Source organism: Acomys russatus, chromosome X, assembly GCF_903995435.1.
Source record: "Acomys russatus chromosome X, mAcoRus1.1, whole genome shotgun sequence".
NCBI classification, from domain to species: domain Eukaryota; kingdom Metazoa; phylum Chordata; class Mammalia; order Rodentia; family Muridae; genus Acomys; species Acomys russatus.
This window is the reverse complement of record NC_067169.1, coordinates 121,007,374-121,027,278: the sequence shown is the minus strand read 5'-3', so window position 1 is coordinate 121,027,278 and position 19,905 is coordinate 121,007,374. Positions and strand designations below refer to the sequence as shown.

Here is a 19,905-nt window from a genome sequence, read left to right as displayed (position 1 = left end):
GTTCTCCATTCCCTAGACACAAGCTGTATTAGCAGCTTCCCTGTGGGAACGTCTAGATTAGTTTTATGGTTGTGGAGTTCGAGATACATCCATAATAGAACATTTCTTTGTCTCTTGCTGCATTTCAGAACATGGCTCATGCCGGTACCCAGGCATCCCCATTCTCTTCCAAGGCAGCCACGCAGCAGCTCATTGTGGTGAAGAGCCACCTTTCACGCAGCTCTTCCTCTCTGCTGACCATTGTTCCCGCCCGCATTTGTTTTTGCTGTTGTAAACAGAGCTACAATGGGTGGTGTCTTTGTACGCCCTTCTCTATGTCCCTGTTACAACTATGTATCTCTAATACATACTTAGAAGTGGCATGAATAAGTTGGAAGGTGCATGTATAAAAATTTAATGTTGAAATCACTATAAGCTTCTAGAGAATTTGCAAGTATTCTAGAAAATATGAAGAGTACACTGGTTATTTGATCACTAGCTGCTCAGTCTCTGCACACTGGGGTATATTCCCGGCCATCCAGGCATGTTCACTGTGCCAGCCAGCATCTAAGTCATGAAAGCAGCCTAATCTTGGTCACATTATTACTGCCTAATGGTCAGACCCCCATTCAAGTTTCAACAGTGCCCAAATCATGCCTAGTATAAAAATTAGCATGTAGCATTCACCCTCCATTTGCCAGTTCTGTGCCACTTTCTGTGGTTTACTCTTAGACATGTGGGCTTCTCCAAATATTTTTCCTGACCTATTCCTGGATCAGTTTCACATATTGTATCCGTGATCTCTGACATCAACATGCTTCTGCTGTAAACATGGGCACCTTCTTCTCGACAACAGTTTGATCATTAAGATAAGGCAGTTGGACAGCTGGACGAGACCCAGCATTCCCATCTGTTCCACAGACCTCATTCACATTTTGCTGATTGTAATGGCCTTTGCAGGTTAGAATCCAATCAAGGAGCACCCATTGTGTTTAGCATTATCATTCCACTAACCTCAGGAATGTTGGAATAACTACAAACTTGAAAAAAATTGCAACTCCAATATGAAGAGTTTGGTCCCCAGTCAAATCTCTTCAGTGTACACTGGTTATCTGCTGCACTAGCTGCTCAGTCTCTACACACTGGCGTATAGTCCCAGCCATCCAGGGCATGCTCACTGTGCCAGCCAGTATCTAAGTCTCTGACTGCTAGTTCAGTGCTGAGAACACTTGTTTTGGGGATTTTGTCTATTTTATGGATGCTTTTCACTGATTGTACACATCCCTACACTACAGTTCATAATATTCGTACATGTTTCCTTGCCCTTTCTTTCCCCTCTGGTGTCTTTTATGGGTTTGAGTTTCATTATGTTGTGTTTTGATTTTTTTTCCTTTAACAATTTTGAGGTTATATGTCCCATATATCTTTATTTGTTAATTACTCATTTTGTTGCTATAGGAAAATGATTTTTTAAAAATAAAAATTGCAAAGCAGCAGAGAATCCCTATATACACTGTACCTATATTGCCTGTATTGCCCTGTCAGTAGCCTTAACATGAGCATTATCTCAAGTGACATCCTTCCAAAACAAACTTACTCTCAACAATATCTCATTAGCAACAACAAGGAAAACCAACATTCCCATTTAAAAGGTACAAGGCTCAGCTATTTGGAACAGAAAGGACAACCACACAGGAAGACTTGAGAGGATGCCTTTTGAAAAACAAGGTCTTGCGTGTAGCTTAGGACAACCTTGAATTCACAATCCTGCTTCATTCTCCCTTGTGCTGGGATTATAGACAAGCCAGGTATGTGCAGCTTCTTGGTCTCCTATTTACAGAACTGAAATAAAGGCTTACCTGGATTGCAAAGCCCCAGGAAGCTTATGGACTCTCTCTGGAACAATAAGCCAAAATTAGCTTTTTTCCTTATGTTGCTGTTGGTCATGGTGTTGTAATACAGCAACAGAACAGTGTCTTAGAGTTTTATTACTGTGAAGAAACACCATGACCAAGGCAACTCTTATAAAGGAAAACATTTCATTGGGGCTGGCTTACAGTTTCAGAGGTTTAGTCCATTCTCATCATGGAAGCATGACAACACCCGGGCAGACTTGATTCTGGATGAGCCAAGAGTTCTACATCTTGATCTGAAGGCAGCTAGGAGGAGACTGTCTTCTGCAGGCAGCCAGGAGGAGGCTCTCTTCAGTACTGAGCGGAGCTTGAGCATAAAAGAGCTCAAATCCCACCCCCCACAGTCTTGTACTTCTGCCACTAAGGCCACAACTATCAAGCAGGTCACACTTCCTGATAGTGCTACTCCCTATAGGCCAAGCATTCAAACACGAGTCTATGTGGGAGGGTGGGTGGGGTGGGGGAGAGAACCTGTTCAAAACACCACTGAAAATAATTGACACAAGGCCCTTTCCCTCCATTCCAGCCCCTGTCAAATGTAGGGGAGAAATGGCAGCAGGTGGCTGAGGCAGGAAGCTGCACTTCTTTAATTGCAAACATGAAACAGAAAGCGTGAACTGGAAGCCAGGCAAGGCTATAAACCCTCAAAGCTCTGTGTTTCTAGATGACATTCACGCAGGATCATGAGGCAGTTGTACATCTGTGTTGCTGTGAGTGATAGGATTTCCTTTTTATTTTGTTTATTTTGTTTTTTTAAGGACATATGTTATACATATCACTTTCTTCTTCTTCCTTGTAATGCTAGGAATTGGGCCTAGGGCTTTGTACCTGCTAAGTAAGCATGCCACCACTAAGCTATATCCCCAGTCTACTAATGCATATTTTCTTTATTCATTTACCCATTGTTAAACCTGTAGGTTGTTTCTGTATCTTGGCAACTTGGATACTGGGAATAATTCTTCAATGAGCATGAGAGTGCCAGTGCCTCTGATATATTGATTTCAGTTCCCAGGCATGGTCTAACTGGATTATATGAGAATTCTAGGCTCACCTTTTAGGAGCTTCCATACTATTTTTCATATTGGCTGTATTAATTTATATCCCTTCCAACAGTATGCACAGATTCCCTTTTCTCTATAGCCTCTCGAGCACCTGTTGTCAGTCATCTTTCTGGCACTAGCCATTCACTAGGTATAAGGTGAAAACACTCCGTGAGTTGTGTTTGTGATTTCTTCCCACCCCTGTCATCTCTCACGCCTCTCCTCCATCTCCGTCCTTTCCCTTTTGCTGACAGAGTGTCGCTGTGTAGCGCAGGCAGCATCTCAGTGGCGATCTTCAGGCTGCTGCCTCCTGAGTGCGAAGAGTAAAGGTATACCCCCCGCCTCATGCCTAGCTTCATTATATTTTCCATTTGCATTTCCCCAAAGGTTAGAGTTAATTGTACCTTATCTTTTTTTAAAAACCTGTTGACCCTATCATTTCTTTGGGAGAAATGTCCTTTATCTTATTGAGTTGTGAGTTCTTTATACATTTCACGTATTTGCTATTGTGAGATTAGAGTTGTCACATAATTGTGCTGATTGTTTCCTTAGCTACACTGGAACATTTTAGTTTGATACAACCCGTTAGTTTACTTTTGCTGTGTTTGTTTTTTGTGGTGCCAGGAATTGAACCCAGGACTTCATACATGCTGAGCAAGCACTTGACTTTCAAGCTACGATCCACCCTTATATTTTGCTTTTATGCTTATGCTTTTGGACTGCTTTTCAGGAAACTGTCAGCTGGACCAATGCCTGCTACCTCTTTTAGTAGCTCTACAGGTTTGGATATTGCATTGAATCGATTTAAAATTAATTTTGAGTTGGTTTCTATGCCAGAATAAAGTTCTGATTTTTTTCTGTGTTTTCCCACCAGCAGTTCTGAAGACACCATCCTTAACCCTTTGTGCATTTTCAAAAAGCAACACTATATAAGGGTTACACTTGGGTTTATTTCTGGGTTGCCTATTTTATGCCACCATTGTTCTGCTTTTATTTTTGGCAGAGTCAGATCATCCCTTACATAGCTTTTAGATCATTTTGGATTTCTGATTTTTTATATTATTCTTACCCAATTTGTAGTTTGAAATCAGGGGCATGATCCCTTTGGCTGGTCAATGTCTCGCTCTGTTATTTTCCATACTGACCTCACAGGGGTTTGGCTTATTCTAAACTGTACCCCAATATCTGTGACTTTTGATTTTTTTCTATTCCTCAGGTGTTTGTTTACATCTGTACTCAGACTTGAGAGATAATTCAGTCATTATGAGTTTGATTCCCAGCATCCATCGTAAGCAGTTAGCAACTATCTGTAACTCTGTCTCCAGGATCTGACACCTACTTCTGCCTCCAGGAGCACCTGCACCTATGTCCACAAATACACACATACATATAATTTTTAAAATTAAGAACAAATAAAAATTCAAATCTAAGATCTGTACTTGAGATAAAGTGTGTGACATGAGCTTTCTAAATGAAACTTTTTACAATGAAACTTAAGTTTCATCCATTTTCTTGCAAAGTACATGACTTTATTATTCTGTGTAGGTGAATAATATTCAATTGAACACATATACCACATTAGAAAATCATTTTAACCACTGAAGGACATCTAGGTTGATTCCATAATGGCATATTCTTTCTTGTGCTGTAAAAACATGTAGATTATGATATTAGCTATGGGCTCTGTATTTATGATAGTGTTAAACACAAACAGATAATGAATTTTGTCAAATGCATTACTACATTTATTGTGATAATCATGTAGCTTTGCTCAGTATCACGTGTATTGCATATACACATGCAATACAGTTAGTATACTGTATTGCATATATTGATTTAGGATGATTCTTTAATCCCTGGAATGATTCCTGTTTGACAATGGGGAAGGGTATTTTAATGTGTTGTCTTATGTGATAGTATTTAGTTGAGGAATTTTGCCTTTGTGTTTATCAGGGAATGTTGTCCTGTGTTTTTCTTGTAGTGTCCTTTGGGATGAGAAAAATGAGTTTGGAAATGGATCTCATGCCCCGTGTGTGTGAATATTTGTGTGTGTGTGTGTGTGTGTGTGTGTGTGTGTGTGTGTGTGTGTGTGTGTGTGTGTGTGTGTAAAGATAGGTTAGCTTTTCAATTGTAGATAGAATTAATGGTGAACTCTGGGAGACTTTTTCTTACTGGATTACTCTTTTTAGTCACTTTTGGTCTATTCATATTTCTTATTTCTCCCTGAGTTGGTCTTGGAAGCTTGCATGTTTCTTTGAATTCAACTGTTTCTTGTGTGGGGCTTGAGAGATGGCCCAGCAGTTAAGAACATCGACTACTTTCCCAGCAGACCTGGGTTTGATTCTCAGCACCCACATGGCAGGTCACAAGCATCTTAACTCCAGTCCTGGGTATAAGGACAGGAGTTTGGATCTCCAGGAGGCCCGGGAAAAGCAGCACTTGGTGGCATTTCATTCACAGAGCCATCTTCCCAGCTAGCCTGATTTTCTAGTTTCTAGTTTATTTCCATTCTGACCTTAGTGTTTTTGTTGTTGTTGTTGTTTTAATGTTTTACTATGTTTGGCTTTCCCTTTGTTGTATTTTCCAGCTTTCTGAGGTGTAACATGAGGCCCATCATGATGGAGACTTTCCTCTCAGCATTGCTTTCAGTTTGAGTATATTTGCTTCTATTTTTCTTTGTCTCAAGATACTGTTTAGTTTCCCTCTTGATTTTTTCATTGTCTTATTGATTGTTGAGAAGAGTGCTGTTAATTTCTATATATTTGAGAGTTCCTCTAGCTTTCTCCCTCCGTTCAGTTTTAGTTTCATGCTATTGCAGTCAGAAAACTGATTTGGTATGATTCTAGTCTTCTGCAATCACTGCAGGGATATGCTTTGTGTGCTAACACATGGTCTGTGGTATTCCCATGTGTGCATTAGTGGAGTGGTCTGTAAGTACTTATAAAAGCCAGTGTTTTCTTATTATGTTTAGATTCAATATTCAATGATGGAACGCTCCTGTTCCTGTGTTACACTGTCTGTTCATATCTATTAATGATTGCTTTATACATTTGAGCTCCTGACTTCTCAATGAATTAACCCTTTTGTATTACCTAATGATCTGTTTCCTTCTATCATGTTGGAGTGTTTTGATTTTGACCGCTGGCCTATTTTTTTCTGGTGTAAATATAGATACTTTTGCTTTCTTTTGTTTTCCATTTGTATTCCCATCCCCTTACTTTTTTAAATGCCAAAGGCCACATCAAGAGTATATTTTTTGATCTGGACATGGTGGCACGCACCTTTAATCCCAGCATTCGGGAGGCAGAGGCAGGTGGATCATTGTGTGTTCAAGACCAGCCTGGTCTACAAACCGAGTCCAGACAGCCAAGGCTACACCGAGAAACCTTGTCTCGAAAAACAACAATGACAATAACAAGAAGAAGAAGAAGAAGAAGAAGAAGAAGAAGAAGAAGAAGAAGAAGAAGAAGAAGAAGAAGAAGAAGAAGAAGAAGAAGAAGAAGAAGAGCCTTGCAGATGGTGGCTCATGCCTTTAATCTCATGGGATGCAGAGGGCCAGCCTGATTTACAAAGTGAGTTTACAATAGTCAAGGCTGCACAGAGAAACCCTGTCTCAAAAAAAAAAAGAGTATTTTTAGAGTGTACCTCAATGGTAGAACACTTGCCCAGTACAGTCTAGATCCTGGGTTCAGTTCGTAGAGTCACAAATTATAATAGTAAGCACAAAGAAAATATTTCCGTGTTACTGTGTTTTATTTTAAAAACCAACTAAACTTAAAATTATCTTATTTGTAGGAGACTCGCAAGACTTTAATCTGGAGGATGCGTTGAAAGAAACTTCTTCAGTAAAGCGTGAGTCAAGCAAGCAATTACAAAAAGCAACCACTAGTGAACAGCCTGGACCAGACGCACAGTGTTCCCTTAAGAAAAGCAGACACATATGAGGAGATTAGTAGCATCTTTGTCCATCTGTTTGTTTTCTGTTACATGTGCAAGGCTTTTATCATCTAGCCATATGGGTGTCATCTTTTTTCATTTAAGATATATTGAATACATGAGAGAGTATGCATCTGTCTTAGCTTTTTTCCTGCTGTACAAAAAGAGAACTTTGCCCTGTTTCAGCTCTCTCGTTTTTTGGAGTCAGGGTCTCTCTATTTAGCCCTGGCTGTCCTAAAGTTCTCTGTGCAGACCAGGCTATCTTTGACTTGGGTACTCTGCTAGAGCAACAATGACTCTTAACCACTGATCTGTATTTCCAGCTCCAGAACCATGTCATTTTGCCATTCTTCCCAGTGTGATCCCTTGTAGGTTGTTCTCCTCATGACTTCTGCAGGCTGTGAAGTAGCTGTTATACCTCACTTAATTTGCTCCTTTCTCCCTTCAGCAAAATGGGAGGACTTCAGCATCACAACTAGGAGGCCAGGAACAACCAGAGCCCCAGCAAATCCAGCAGGTAAGAAGGCTTGCCTGAAGTGGAAAGTGAGGAAGGCAAGGCTCATCTGAGAAGGAAAGTGAGGAAAGACTCACTGCAACTCCATCTGAGACAGTATTAGAATGAATTACATTGAGTTTTTACCTGCACATATGAAAAGCCAGCCAAGACGCCCATCTGAATATTAGATTTAATTCATCAGAATGCGTTCTGGTTGATTATTATGCCTTATGTGAAGGCAGTACATTTTACTCCCCTAATGCTTTGGGTGATTAAGACGATGACTGCCAGCCACCAGGTATAGGGGGAGGCAGAAGAGGTGAGTCCTCACACGTGAACTCTGGTGCCCCATATGTGACCACCTCCCCATGGTGGGGAGGCCTGGTGGCATTCAGAGAAAGAATAAGCAGGCTACCAAGATGAGACGTGATAGCCTGTGACCATATAGTGGGGGAGGAGGTCCCCCTCGGTCTCAGACCTAGGGGAGGGGAATAGGGTGAAAGTAAGAGGGAGGGAGGAAGGGGGGCATACAAGCGAGGGGATAACAATTGAGTTGTAATCTGAACAGATTAATAACATTTTTAAAAAGAGGGGGTTCCTATCTGAAGCCCCTGGGGTCAGTTTACTAACCACAGTACAGGCATGAGCCGTTCATGGTCTGGCAGAGTGGAACAACCTCAGGCCACAGGAGAGCTCTTGAATGAAAATACTCAAATATTTTCTCTAAATTCTTTAAAGTTTTGAAGATCTTAAAAGAATTTGTTTATGTGGGTCACATCTATAAATATTTCTCATCTGAGAATTTAAAACTGAAAAACTGTTATTAATCTAAAGAAAATAAAAAGCCATATGCATCAACATATGTAACAGATTTTTATGAGAAATAACTGTGCTTATAAAATGAAAACACAATTTAGAGTAGAGTGACATAATTTTACATTTTTCTGTAATGTTTGGCTTGAATAGAATACCCTGGCATTCTTTGCGGTTTTTGGTGCTTTGAGACAGGATCTTACTAGGTAGCCCAGGAGGGCCTGGGACTCACTATGTAGACCACAATTCACTAGATAGAACTGGATGACCTCAAACTCACAGAGATCTACTGCCTGCCTATGACCCCTCCTCCCAGTGCTGGGATTAAAGAAGAACATCACCATGCCAGACTCCACGTGGAGGAGGCTGCTGCTTCCTTTTTTTCTTCTTCCTCCTCCTCCCCCTCCTCTTCTTTGTCCTTCCCCTCTTCCCTCCGCTTCTTCTTCCTCCCCCTTCTTCTCCTCTTCTTCCTCCTCCCCCTCCTCTTCATCCTTCCCCTCTTCCTCTCCCTTCTCCTCCTCTTCCCCCTCCTCCCCCTCCTCCTCTTCGTCCTTCCCCTCTTCCTCCTCTTCCTCCACTTCTTCCTCCTCCCCCTCCTCTTCTTCATCCTTCCCCTCTTCCTCCTCTTTCTCCTCTTCTTCTTCCTCCCCCTCCTCCTCCTCTTCCTCCCCCTCCTCCTCCACTTCCTCCTCCTCTTCTTCCCCTTCCTCCTCTTCCTCCTCCTCTTCCTCCCCCTCCTCCTCTTCTTCCTCTTCTTCTCCCTCTCCCTCCTCCTCCACTTCCTTCTCCCTCTCCTTTTCCTTCTCCTCTTCTTCTTCCCCCTCCTCCTCTTCCTCCCCCTCCTCCTCTTTCTCCTCCTCTTCCTCCCCTCCTCCTCTTCCTCCTCCTCTTCCTCCCCCTCCTTCTCTTCTTCTCCCTCTCCCTCCTTCTCCACTTCCTCCTCCTTCTCCTTTTCCTTCTCCTCTTCTTCCCCCTCCTCCTCTTCCTCCTCTTCTTCTTCCTCTCCCTCCTCCTCTACTTCCCCTCTTCCTTTTCCTTCTCCTCTTCCTCCCCTCCTCTTCCTCCTCTTCTTCTTCCTCCCCCTCCTCCTTCTCTTCCTCTCCCTCCTCCTCTTCATCCCCCTCCTCCTTTCCCTCTTCCTCTCCCTCTTCCTCCTCTTTCTCCTCTTCTTCCTCTCCCTCCTCCTCCACTTCCTCCTCCTCTTCCTCCTCCCCTCCTCTTCCTCTTCCTCCCCCTCCTCTTCTTCCTCCTCCCTCTCCTCCTCCTCCCTCTCTTCCTCCTCTTTCTCTGCCCTCCTCCTGCTCTTCCTCCCTCTCCTCCTCTTCCTCCTCCACCTCCTCCTCCTCCTGCTTCTGTTTTTCAAGACAGGGTTTCTCTGTGAAGCTCTGGCCCCCCTGGAACTCACTCTGTAGATCAGGCTGGCCTCTATCTCTGAGATTCATCTGCTTCTGCCTCCTGAGTGCTAGGATTAAAGGTGTGCACCACTTGATTCTTCTCCTGGATTCTTATATATGTATATGTACTAAGCTGTTATAAGTTCCTGAAGTCCAATTTAATATGTGAAGAAAACCCAAGCTCATGCAGATACACAACAGAAAAAGGGGAAAGAACTTAATGTGCTTTTGAGATCAGTTGAGACATTCTTCTCAGACAGGATACCAATGCCTGACCAGTGCTTGTTTCCCAGAATAAGTGCAGTGTGGAGTGTGAACTGTCAGTGTTGACCCTCCTTGCTCAGCTCCATTGAGCCCCACTGGACTCTCCTCTTCTTTGAATGGATCTTCTGCCCATTCATGGTTTGCTAGCACTGTTCATTGGTCACTTGGAAACACTGGTGCCCTGAATAATGCACAGTGCCCATATTTTGATATGGTTCACTTTATAGTATCACAAAACCCACACTGATTAATATTGCCACCTGCCTCATCACAAGCCATATGAGGTGGCATACACCTGTAATCCTAGGACTATGGAGGCAGAGGCAGGGAGATGACCCAAAGTTTAAGACTAATCTACACCATATTTCAAGTTCTAGGGTAGCAAAGGTTACAATAGCAAAATCCTTTGTTTAAAAAATAAACAAATGAATGAATAAAACAATGACTTTAAAAATTAGCTATCTGCTAAAAAGCTGTTTATAGCACAGTTACCAGTAGGTTTCTGAAAATTTTATATTTTAATTTAAATTTCAAATTTTATTATTAGCAACAGCTACTGTCAGGGGGAGGGGGCTCGAAGGATGGATGAGTCAGTAGTTAAAAACACTGAGTGCTCTTTCAGAAGACCTGTGTTTGTGAGCACCTACATGGCAGCTCTCAATTGTCTACAGTTCCAGGGGATCCAACTTTGCAGTCATGCAAGTGTTGCACAGATATGAATGCAGTCAAATCACTCATATACATAAAATGAATTACTTAAAAAAAATAGGAGCTATCAGGGTTTGTGTTCCGGTGATAGGAAATTTTACTCATTTACAAGGAAATGTCTGACACATGTTCAAGTTGCGTAGCAGTTGTTATTTAAATGTAATCTTCAGGCATTAGTCTTGTTTCTGTAATTCAAGGAAAGCTATCTTCAGAGAGAAGTGCCTCATGTGCTGAGAGTGTGTCAGGCTGTCTAACCCATTCAAACATACTTTATGTAGGAGAAAAAGTTTATTTTGTTTCTGTATTTCGAGACAGGGTCACAACTGACCTGGAACATGTCATTTTAGACTAGGCCAGCCTTGACTTCCCAGCTAGCTGGTTGCCTATGCTTCACAGTTGACTAGAACTGGTAGAGTGGGCATTAAGGGATGCACTACCATACCCAGGACATACTTCAATAAAAATAATGGTTATTCTTCTTTGTAGTAATTTGCCAGTGCTGCTACCTGAAATAAAAGTAACAGTTTAAATCAATATTCAGTTTTTTAAGGTTTCCTGTGATGATTCTCAAATTTGTCTTTACCAGTGTTTTAAAATTGAAATTTTTTTGATTTGGCTTTGGTTTAGGGAGAGATTTATTTACCCCCCCCCCTTTATAGTCTTGCTATGTAGCCAAGGCTGGCCTTCCGTTTTCCCTCCTTCTCCCTTTGCCTCCTTGGTGCTGAGGTTAAGGCATGTACTATCATATATGTGGTGACACTAAGTTTTATTTTGTAGCTCATCATAGATTAAGTCCCAGGTTTCTACCAATAACTTCTTGTACTTTCTTGCCATGTAGATGCAGTCTGTCCATTTTCCAGTTTTGTTTGTGCATGCAAATACCATTTGGTGGCTTGTGCACCTGCCATTCTGGTCAGATACTGAGTGGTTCCATCACTATAGGCATTCCATGTTCCCACTGTACAACCACAGCAGCCTTCATTCAGTTCTGTCCTTTCTCCGTCCCTTCCCCAATCCTTGGCTGCCACTAATCTCTTTTCAATTTGTAAAATGTCATTTCAAGAAAGTTATATAAATGCCCTGTGCTACTGAGCTTCAAGGAGGACAAATCCGAGTCTTCTGTCCATCGTAGTGGTAGTAGTTCGTTCTCTTCTTTCCCCCATTTTAATTTATCTGGGTCTCCTAGTTTATGTGATAATGCTGTTAGCATTTAGAGTCTTTCTCTCTTGGGTAATTTTCCTTGGACATACCTCGCAGACACAGCTGGAAGTATGATGTAGTGATGTCCTGGGTACTTCTTGATCCAGTGAGCGTGAAGATCAGGTGTAACTGTCATAGGTCCTATCTATCTGCATTTTTGGCTTAGCATCCCCTATAAAGCAGCAATCCAGATGTCAGTTGGTACGAGGGTGTCAATTGAAACGTGAAGTTCTGTGAGCTCCCTTTTGGTCTCCAATAGGAGTGATTGACTACAACCTTTGCTGCTTAAACAACAGAGGTTCATCTTATAATTGTGGAGGTAAAAATTCAGAATGAATATTATGGGCTACAATAAACATACTAACAAGGCTGCATTTTCTTTGGAGGCTCTATGGGAGAATGTTACCCCCTTTTGCCACCTACACTCTTTACCTTATGGCTACTTCTTCCACTTTTAAAACTGTGAACATACCAGGGTCTTCTTTTTTCAGCTTGTCTGTTTTTGTGTATTTCTTTGTTAGTCCAGGCTGGTTTTAAGTTCCTTATATAGTTCAGGCTGCCTTTGAACTGCTGATCCTCCTGAGTCTGCCCCTCAAGTTCTGGGATTATAGCTATGCACAAGGACACTTGGCTCTTGAGGATCTTCTATGCATACCGTCCTGCCATTTACACACTTTATTACCTTCACATTTGGATGCCTTTCCTTGTTCTTGCTGGTACTGCTGGTACTGTGTTCACTTTATTGTGTAAAGTGGGCATCATTGTCTTGTTACTCATGTTAGAAAAAAAAAGCTTTCAGGTTTCACTATTGCCTGTGATGTTACTGTCCCCTTATCCTATGTGGCCTTCATTCAGTTGAGTTACGTCACTTTCATCTTGATTACTTTTCCAGTTGCTGTGAGAAAATACTCTGACAAGAAGCAGAGAAAGAAGACAGTGTGTGCTCAGCTCACTGTCCTTTCTGTACAGTCCAGGGTCTCAGCCCAAAGAACTGTGCAATCTACCATGGGTGGTTCTTTTTGACACAATTAACCTAGTCAAGATAATCCTGTACCACATAGCCAGAGGCCTGTCCCCCAGGTGGCTCTAGAGCACACTGAGTCAACAACTGACACTAGCCACCACAGCTTCTATAGCTAATGTCTTGAGACTGTTCATCAAAAGATGTCAAATATTGTCAGATGCTCTTTCTATGCCTACTGAGCTGATCACATGATTTTTACTTTAAAAATGTTTATTTCATACTTTTAATGTCTATTGCTTGGTTATGCTGAACAATTCTTCTGTCGCAGACCTCAGTCCAGTTTTGAAGATGGTATATAAGCTTTTAAATGTGCTGTTGAATTCTATTTGCTAATGTTTCCCTGATGAGTGCTGCCTCTGTTCATGGACTTTTGCTTGTGTTTGGTCTCATGAAGTGAATGTGGAATTATTTCCTCCTATTCAAATCTGCAAGAATTTGAGAAGGATTAGCTTTAATTTTTCTTTGAATCCTTCAAGGAATTCATTTTTATAGCCATCTGTTCCCTGGATATTCCTTTGTTGGGAGGTCTTTGATTATTCAAATTATTATTCATCCATTTATATTTTGATTTTTCATAATCAAGTCTTTATAGTTTGTGTGCTTCTAGGGCTCTATCAGTTTCTTCTAGCTTGCCCAGTTTATTGGAATAGATTGTCCATTGTAGTTCCTTATGATCCTTTGTATTTATTTAGTATTAATTGCAATGTCTCCTCTTCCATTTATAATTTTGAGTCATTATAGCAGAAATAAAGTTTTTCGATCTTGTTTACCGTTTTTGAAAAGCCAACTCCAGATTTTCTTTCTTTCCTCTCCCTTCTTCTTTTTCCCTCTTTGTTGTATGGAACAGACCTAGGCCTTTGCTGTAAATGTATGCTTACCTCCACCAAGCTGCATCTGTAGCCCCTCCTGAGCCTTAGCTCCATTAAAGCTTCCTGTTGTTTTTCTCATCTTCCTTCCTTTCCCTGCATCCTTCTGTTCCTTCTATGCCACTCCCTCCTCCTGGCCTTTCAGGCTTCTTAACAGTTCCTCCTCTTATGGGACATGATTGTGTTGTCAAATGTGTGAACTCTTTACCAAGCATTCAATGCTGAAATACTTCCCTTGAAACTTTTATGATTTTCTATTTAAGCAAATATAACCCATCCATTTGCCATTAATTTTATATAAAATAAAAATAAAACCCGTTACTTTTTATTTTGCAAGTCTAATTGTCCCAGCACCTTTTGCTGCAAAGATTCTTTCCCCCACTGAGTTGCTTTGCATATGTATAAACAATCACTTGCGCGCATCTGAGGGGTTGTGAGCTCTTTATTCTGTTCAGTTGCCTTGTGTATATATCCACCTACCGCATGTTTGACAAGTGTAATATAAAATGAGCCTTAATATTGGGTATAGTGATTCATCCCATCTTATTCTTTTCAAGGTTTTAGAAAGCTAATCTAAGGTTCTGCCTTTCCATAAAACTTTTAGATCAAATTTGACTATTTCTGGAAAGAAAACAGTGGGGCATGTACAGGCTCGCATGGAACATATAGCTCAGTGTGGGAGCTGACAGAAGCTGACATCTCACTCTGTTGAGTTGGCTTTCCAGTCCGTGAACTGTTTATTTGGATTCTCTTTATTTTATAACTTTCAAACTCTGTGTTTTCTTTATCTGAACGTAGTAATTTTCTGTACCATTGGTTTCAAAGTATATATTTCAACATTTTGTTTTCTTTTCTTTTGTGAGTGGTGGGTTTTGGATGCCATATGTTCATCGCCATTACTTGTTGATGCTATTGATCTCATTTTTGAGACTGGTGTATTTGCTAACTAGTCCCCCATATTTCATATTCTTTGAAGTTTTTTTTGTGAAGATGATCATGTCATCTGCAAATATGGACAGACTAATTTCCTCTTTTCCAATGTACATATTTTTTTCTTTTAGTTGTAGAACTTCCTATACTCTATGAAATTAGAGTGGTGGCAATGATGTTGCTTTGCTCCTGATCTTACAGAAAGGAAAGTCAGTCTTTAACCAATAAGACTGACAACTGTCTTCTAGAAGGCAGACTTGCAACCTTCATTCCCAATGTGATTTTTTAAAACAAAGTCCCTTTTCATAAAATGTTTTAGGTCTTTGCATGTTGGTGGTATAATTATATGATTTTTCTTCTGTAGCCTGCGTATTGATTTTATTTTCAGCCCTTATGTACCTAAACTCTCAATTTCCATGGTCTGAACAACTCTCACTTTGCCTCTTCTTGGGAATTGAAACCCCAAGCCATCCATCTTGCCCTTCATTCACTGTGACATTTTATATATATATGTATCACTATGCTTTGTTTTGAATTTCTTCCTCTCTCCTACTTCTTGTTTGTTTGTTTGTTTTTGTCTGTGCGCCTTATGGATGCCTGGTGCCTAAGGAAGACAGAAGAGGGTCTCAGATCTTGTGGGACTGGAGTTACAGACAGTTGTGAGCAGCCATGTGAGTGCTGGGAACTGAACCTGGATCCAAGCAGCCAGTGCTCTTAACCACTAAGACATGTCTCCAACTCATGTCCGTTATTTCTTTTCATGCTTGTACTTTCATATCCAGGAAATATCTCCAAGTATAATGTCACAAATATTTTCCAAAATGTTTTCTACTGAGTGTTTAGATCTTTGATCCATTTTTATATATGGTGTAGCATGATGGTCATCTGTCTGTCTGTCTGTCTGTCTGTCTCTCTCTCTCTCTCTCTCTGTGTGTGTGTGTGTTTTAATCACTTCCAGTTTATAAGACAATTCTCAATAATATATCACAGGAAATGTCAGTTCATTCATCTTTAGGCATTTTTATCTGTAGTTCAGCTGCCCAATTAATAGTGGAGGAAACCATGGCTTGAATGTCTTGAGGATCATGCCTGAGTAAGTTCTAGAACTCCCTAGTCAATGTGGTCAGCAGAGCTGGGCTCATGTTCTAGCACCACTTGTCAAGTAGTGAGATGTGGACCTATATTCTTCTCTCAGTCCCCAACCTATAAAAAATAGGTTAAACCTATCTCCTTGGCATCTTTTCCCAAGTAATTATGAGGTCATATAAGAATTTCAAGCACTAAGACAAGAGTACTCTGTTCTTCCTTAAACTATTGTGCAAGTATACATTTTGTTATTAAACATGACTCTTGCTATCTCCCCCCCTCCATGCTTTTAGAGAGACGGGACCATTTCACTACTACCACAACTAGAAGGCCAGTAACAACTAGACCACCATCAAATCCTATGGGTAAGACAAGCTGAGAAGTAAGGAAGAATTTCCATATCAGCTATTGTCTAGAGCTTTGTCCTAATTGAAGTTTCTGTCAATGTGATAAAACACCATGACCAAAAAGAACTTGGGGAGGACAGGGTTTATTTGTCTCATACTTCCACAGCACTGTTCATCACTGAGGGATGCCAGGACAGGAACTCAAATAGGGCAGGAACCTGGAGGCAGGAGCTGATGCAGAGGCCATGGAGGAGTGCTGCTTACTGTCTTGCTCCCCATCGCTTGCTCAGCCTGTTTTCTTATATAGACCCCAGAACCATCAGCCCAGGGATGACACCACCCACAATGGGCTGGGCTCTCCCCCATCAATTACTAATTTAAAAAATGCCTTACAGGCTTGCCTACACATTTTGTCTGCTGAGGTTCCCTCCTCTCGGGTGACTCTAGCACGTGTCAAGTTGACATTAAAAACTAGCCAGGACAGTGAGTGATTGTTTCTTTTGCTTTGTGGTTTTCAGAGCCAGATGAATTGAGCTTGTATGATGCCTTGGATGATCAAAATGATCTAGATGGCAACAAAAAGCCAAATGCAGGAGATGGAGGAGGTAAGTCCTAGCTGCTTGACACCATAGGCCAATGCTGAAGTTCCTGACAGGGTCTGTTCAGAGCACTGTAGATCCTTGCCATTTCAAACTGTAGGAGAACCCTACCATAGTAATGCTGAAACTTTGGGCTCTTGGGATTCCCTAAATAATTGTGAGTCTCAATAAGTTGTCTATATGAGTCATATCCATCAGCTTATCAGCTGTATATTTAAAAAAATTTAAAAATCAGTATTAGTTTAAAATGATTACTACTAAACCAATACATATTAACATAAATAGCCCATTTTATGGTAAATTACCATGTGTAACAAGATTAAAAATGGTCTAATGAGAAGAGTGGCATTATTTTACATTTCTTAGAAATTTTTAGACTATCCATTTTGCTAGGTGATACTTGGATACTCATATTGACATTATGTAGCTTGAAAGCTGTCCTCTGACCCACACATGTGCACTATGGCATGTGCATACCTACACACACACACACACACATACACACACACAACCACTTAAATAATAAATATAATTAAAACAAAAGAGTTTTAAAACAAACATATACATGAATAATTTTTAAAGTGTTTAGTAACTTCCTCACTCAGTTACCTTTAGTTACATTTCTACTTGCCCTGACCAAATACCTGGCAAACAAAGCAAAGAGGAAGGCTTCATTCAGCTTATTGTTTCCAAACTTGAGAGGGTCCCAACATGAGTCAGCCGGTCATATTGTATCCACACCCAGGAAGCCCAAAGGAAGAGACAGGAAGTAGGCTAAGGAAGCTCAAACATCAGGTCCCAGGGACATATTTCCAAAAGCTGGGACTCAGGAGTTCCTACGCATGAATCTAGAGGGTCATTTCACAGTTGAACTACAATACCCACCCAATGGACTTTGGCCCATTTGTTCTTTTGTAACATTGCAGGTCAGTTTTTTGGAAAACCTTGTTGTATTGAGTTTTATCAAACTTCAGTGTAATGCCACATGTTATTATAAAAAACCAAAAGCCAATTTCCTACTAATACCACCATTGCCACTGGAGAAAGTCGCTATGTAGTGGGATACCAATGGACTCACAGTAGCTTATAAAGACTTTACTTGGAATCTTATTAATACATAATACCATCAGTGACTGTCTTGAGCTGATGGACTCTTCCTTCAGTTTTAAGAAATGCTTCCTAAATAAGAAGATTGCTACAGCATTCATTCTGCCCAGCAAAAGTGGCCTCATGACACAAAGCAGATAAAACCAATTGGAACTGAACAGTCACACAAATGACTTTGGTGATGCACCTCCGGTACTTTCGAATATAGTAGAAAGGCTTTAAGCATACTTTGCCTTTCAGCACATAGGACATTCAGGAGGATGTGTACTTAATAGTTGAATTATTATTAATAATGATTCTGCTTCTTGTGTTTAGTGTCACATGATTGTGTCACAAATCATGAGAAAGTTAGGGAGATTTATTTTTAAAGAAATGAGTTAAGAATTCCTTTGCTCAATGAAGAAGCTGAGTTTTTTATTCAGAGTCTCAGATAGATGCAATCAAGGTACTGGGATGGGGGGGGGGGTCTCATCTGAGCTTAGGTTCTCTTCAAAACAAGGCTCCTTTAAGACCAGCAGGAGGAAGAGGAGAGACTTTAACTTCCTGTTTCTGAGCTCAGGAAAGCCCAAAACTAACTTTGAAAGAGTTCACTTGTTTGAGTCAGGCCCTTAATTACTTTGACAGAATCCCTTCATCTTTGGCATATAATGCAACTTAATCAGTAGGATTATACCCATTCATGCTCTCTGTGGTTACACAAACACTCAAGGTGATTGGAGGTTATACAGAACATATATACTGGCAGTAGGCAGTCTAAGGGGCCTGTTGGAATTTTGCCTATCCTCTTCAATCTTTTGCATCTCCCTCCTCCTCCTTCTCCCCCAGCTCTTTTTAGTTTGGGTATCAGACATGATTCTCAGGAGTGTATATGTACTGTACCCTACACACCCAGGACCATGAAGAAGAATGCCCAAGTATCATTGGCAACATTTACTAGTCCAAATTTCTTGCTGCTGAGATTTTTTTTGCCACTGAAATGTATGTTTTTTCCCTAGGTTTTTCAAACAAGGATCTTGAAGACATCCTGGGAGGTGGGGGATACAAACCTGACAAGAATAAAGGTAGGAGTGTTTCTTTGTCCAACAAAGCACCTAATTCTTGTTAAAACATTGGCGGTGTGGTCTCCAGGTAAAGCGAGTCATTCTTACTCAGCCTCTGGAAAATAAGGCTTAGATATTAACACTTGGAACTTGGGGTGGGAAGTCATTCTTGGAGGTGGGGCCTCATTTGTAAGCCATCCTGGAGAAGCTCCCCATTTGCCCTGTTGCTTTTTAAGCTAAGGTTCTGCCTGTGTAGGTGTTTCTACCTTGGTGCTGTTTGTGAGGGAGCACCAAGGTCAGTGGCCTGTGGCAGGACAGTCCCAGGGAGCATCATGGTAGCCTTACTTGGAGAGTCAGTTTTCCATGCAGAGGGAGGGTTCAAATATAATACAACAAACGTTGTAAAGAAGCCCCTGGTAAAGCACATCTTTAAAACATGCCTTTGTAGTCTGTTTCTCTTTCCCAGGGAGAGGAGGAAGGGGAAACTGTGCTTGCTCTGTATTGTGTGAGAAAAGAACCTATTTTCAAAAAGCAAACGAGTAAAAGAAAATGTCTTTCCCCTCCAGGCCCTACTCCTGAGCACTGTTTATCAGCCAGTAGCATCCATTCTTACTCTAAAGGACACAGGTGCTTTGCTTCTTTGCAACAGAATTTCAGTGTAGCCATCCGGAAAGCATTGTTATGAGAATGGTCATGCCCACACTCCCCTCCCACCAAGTTTGTCCATGTTTAAAGGTGTAAGAAAATTAAGCGACAGGGTTAGACTCTCTAGAAGTTTTGATGCAGTCTGACTGACAAACAAAACAGAGCAGAACAGAACAAACCTACCAACCAGCAGCAGCAGCAGCAGCAGCAGCAGCACCACAAGCACCACCACCAGCACCAGCACCACAAGCACCACCACCAGCACCACCACTGCCACCACCACCACCAGCACCACCACTGCCACCACCACCACCAGCACCACCACCACCACCTCCACCACCACCACCATCACCATCATCACCATCACCACCACCACCTCTACCATCACCACCACCACCACCATCACCACCACCACCACCACCACCACCACCTCCACCATCCCCACCATCCCCACCACCACCACCACCACCATCACCACCACCATCCCCACCATCCCCACCACCACCACCACCACCACC

The 19,905-nt window shown here is 41.4% G+C and overlaps 1 protein-coding gene across 1 annotated transcript in view; it reads left to right on the top strand.

Moving 5' to 3' along the window:
* Window positions 1–19,905, top strand: part of Cd99l2 (CD99 molecule like 2) — a 76,131-nt gene that overhangs the window by 40,745 nt on the left and 15,481 nt on the right. The window contains exons 4-7 of the mRNA XM_051141943.1: window positions 6,728–6,784; window positions 15,943–16,014; window positions 16,515–16,601; window positions 18,698–18,763. Coding sequence (XP_050997900.1) covers window positions 6,728–6,784; window positions 15,943–16,014; window positions 16,515–16,601; window positions 18,698–18,763 — 282 coding nt within the window. The remainder of the gene's footprint in view (window positions 1–6,727; window positions 6,785–15,942; window positions 16,015–16,514; window positions 16,602–18,697; window positions 18,764–19,905) is intronic.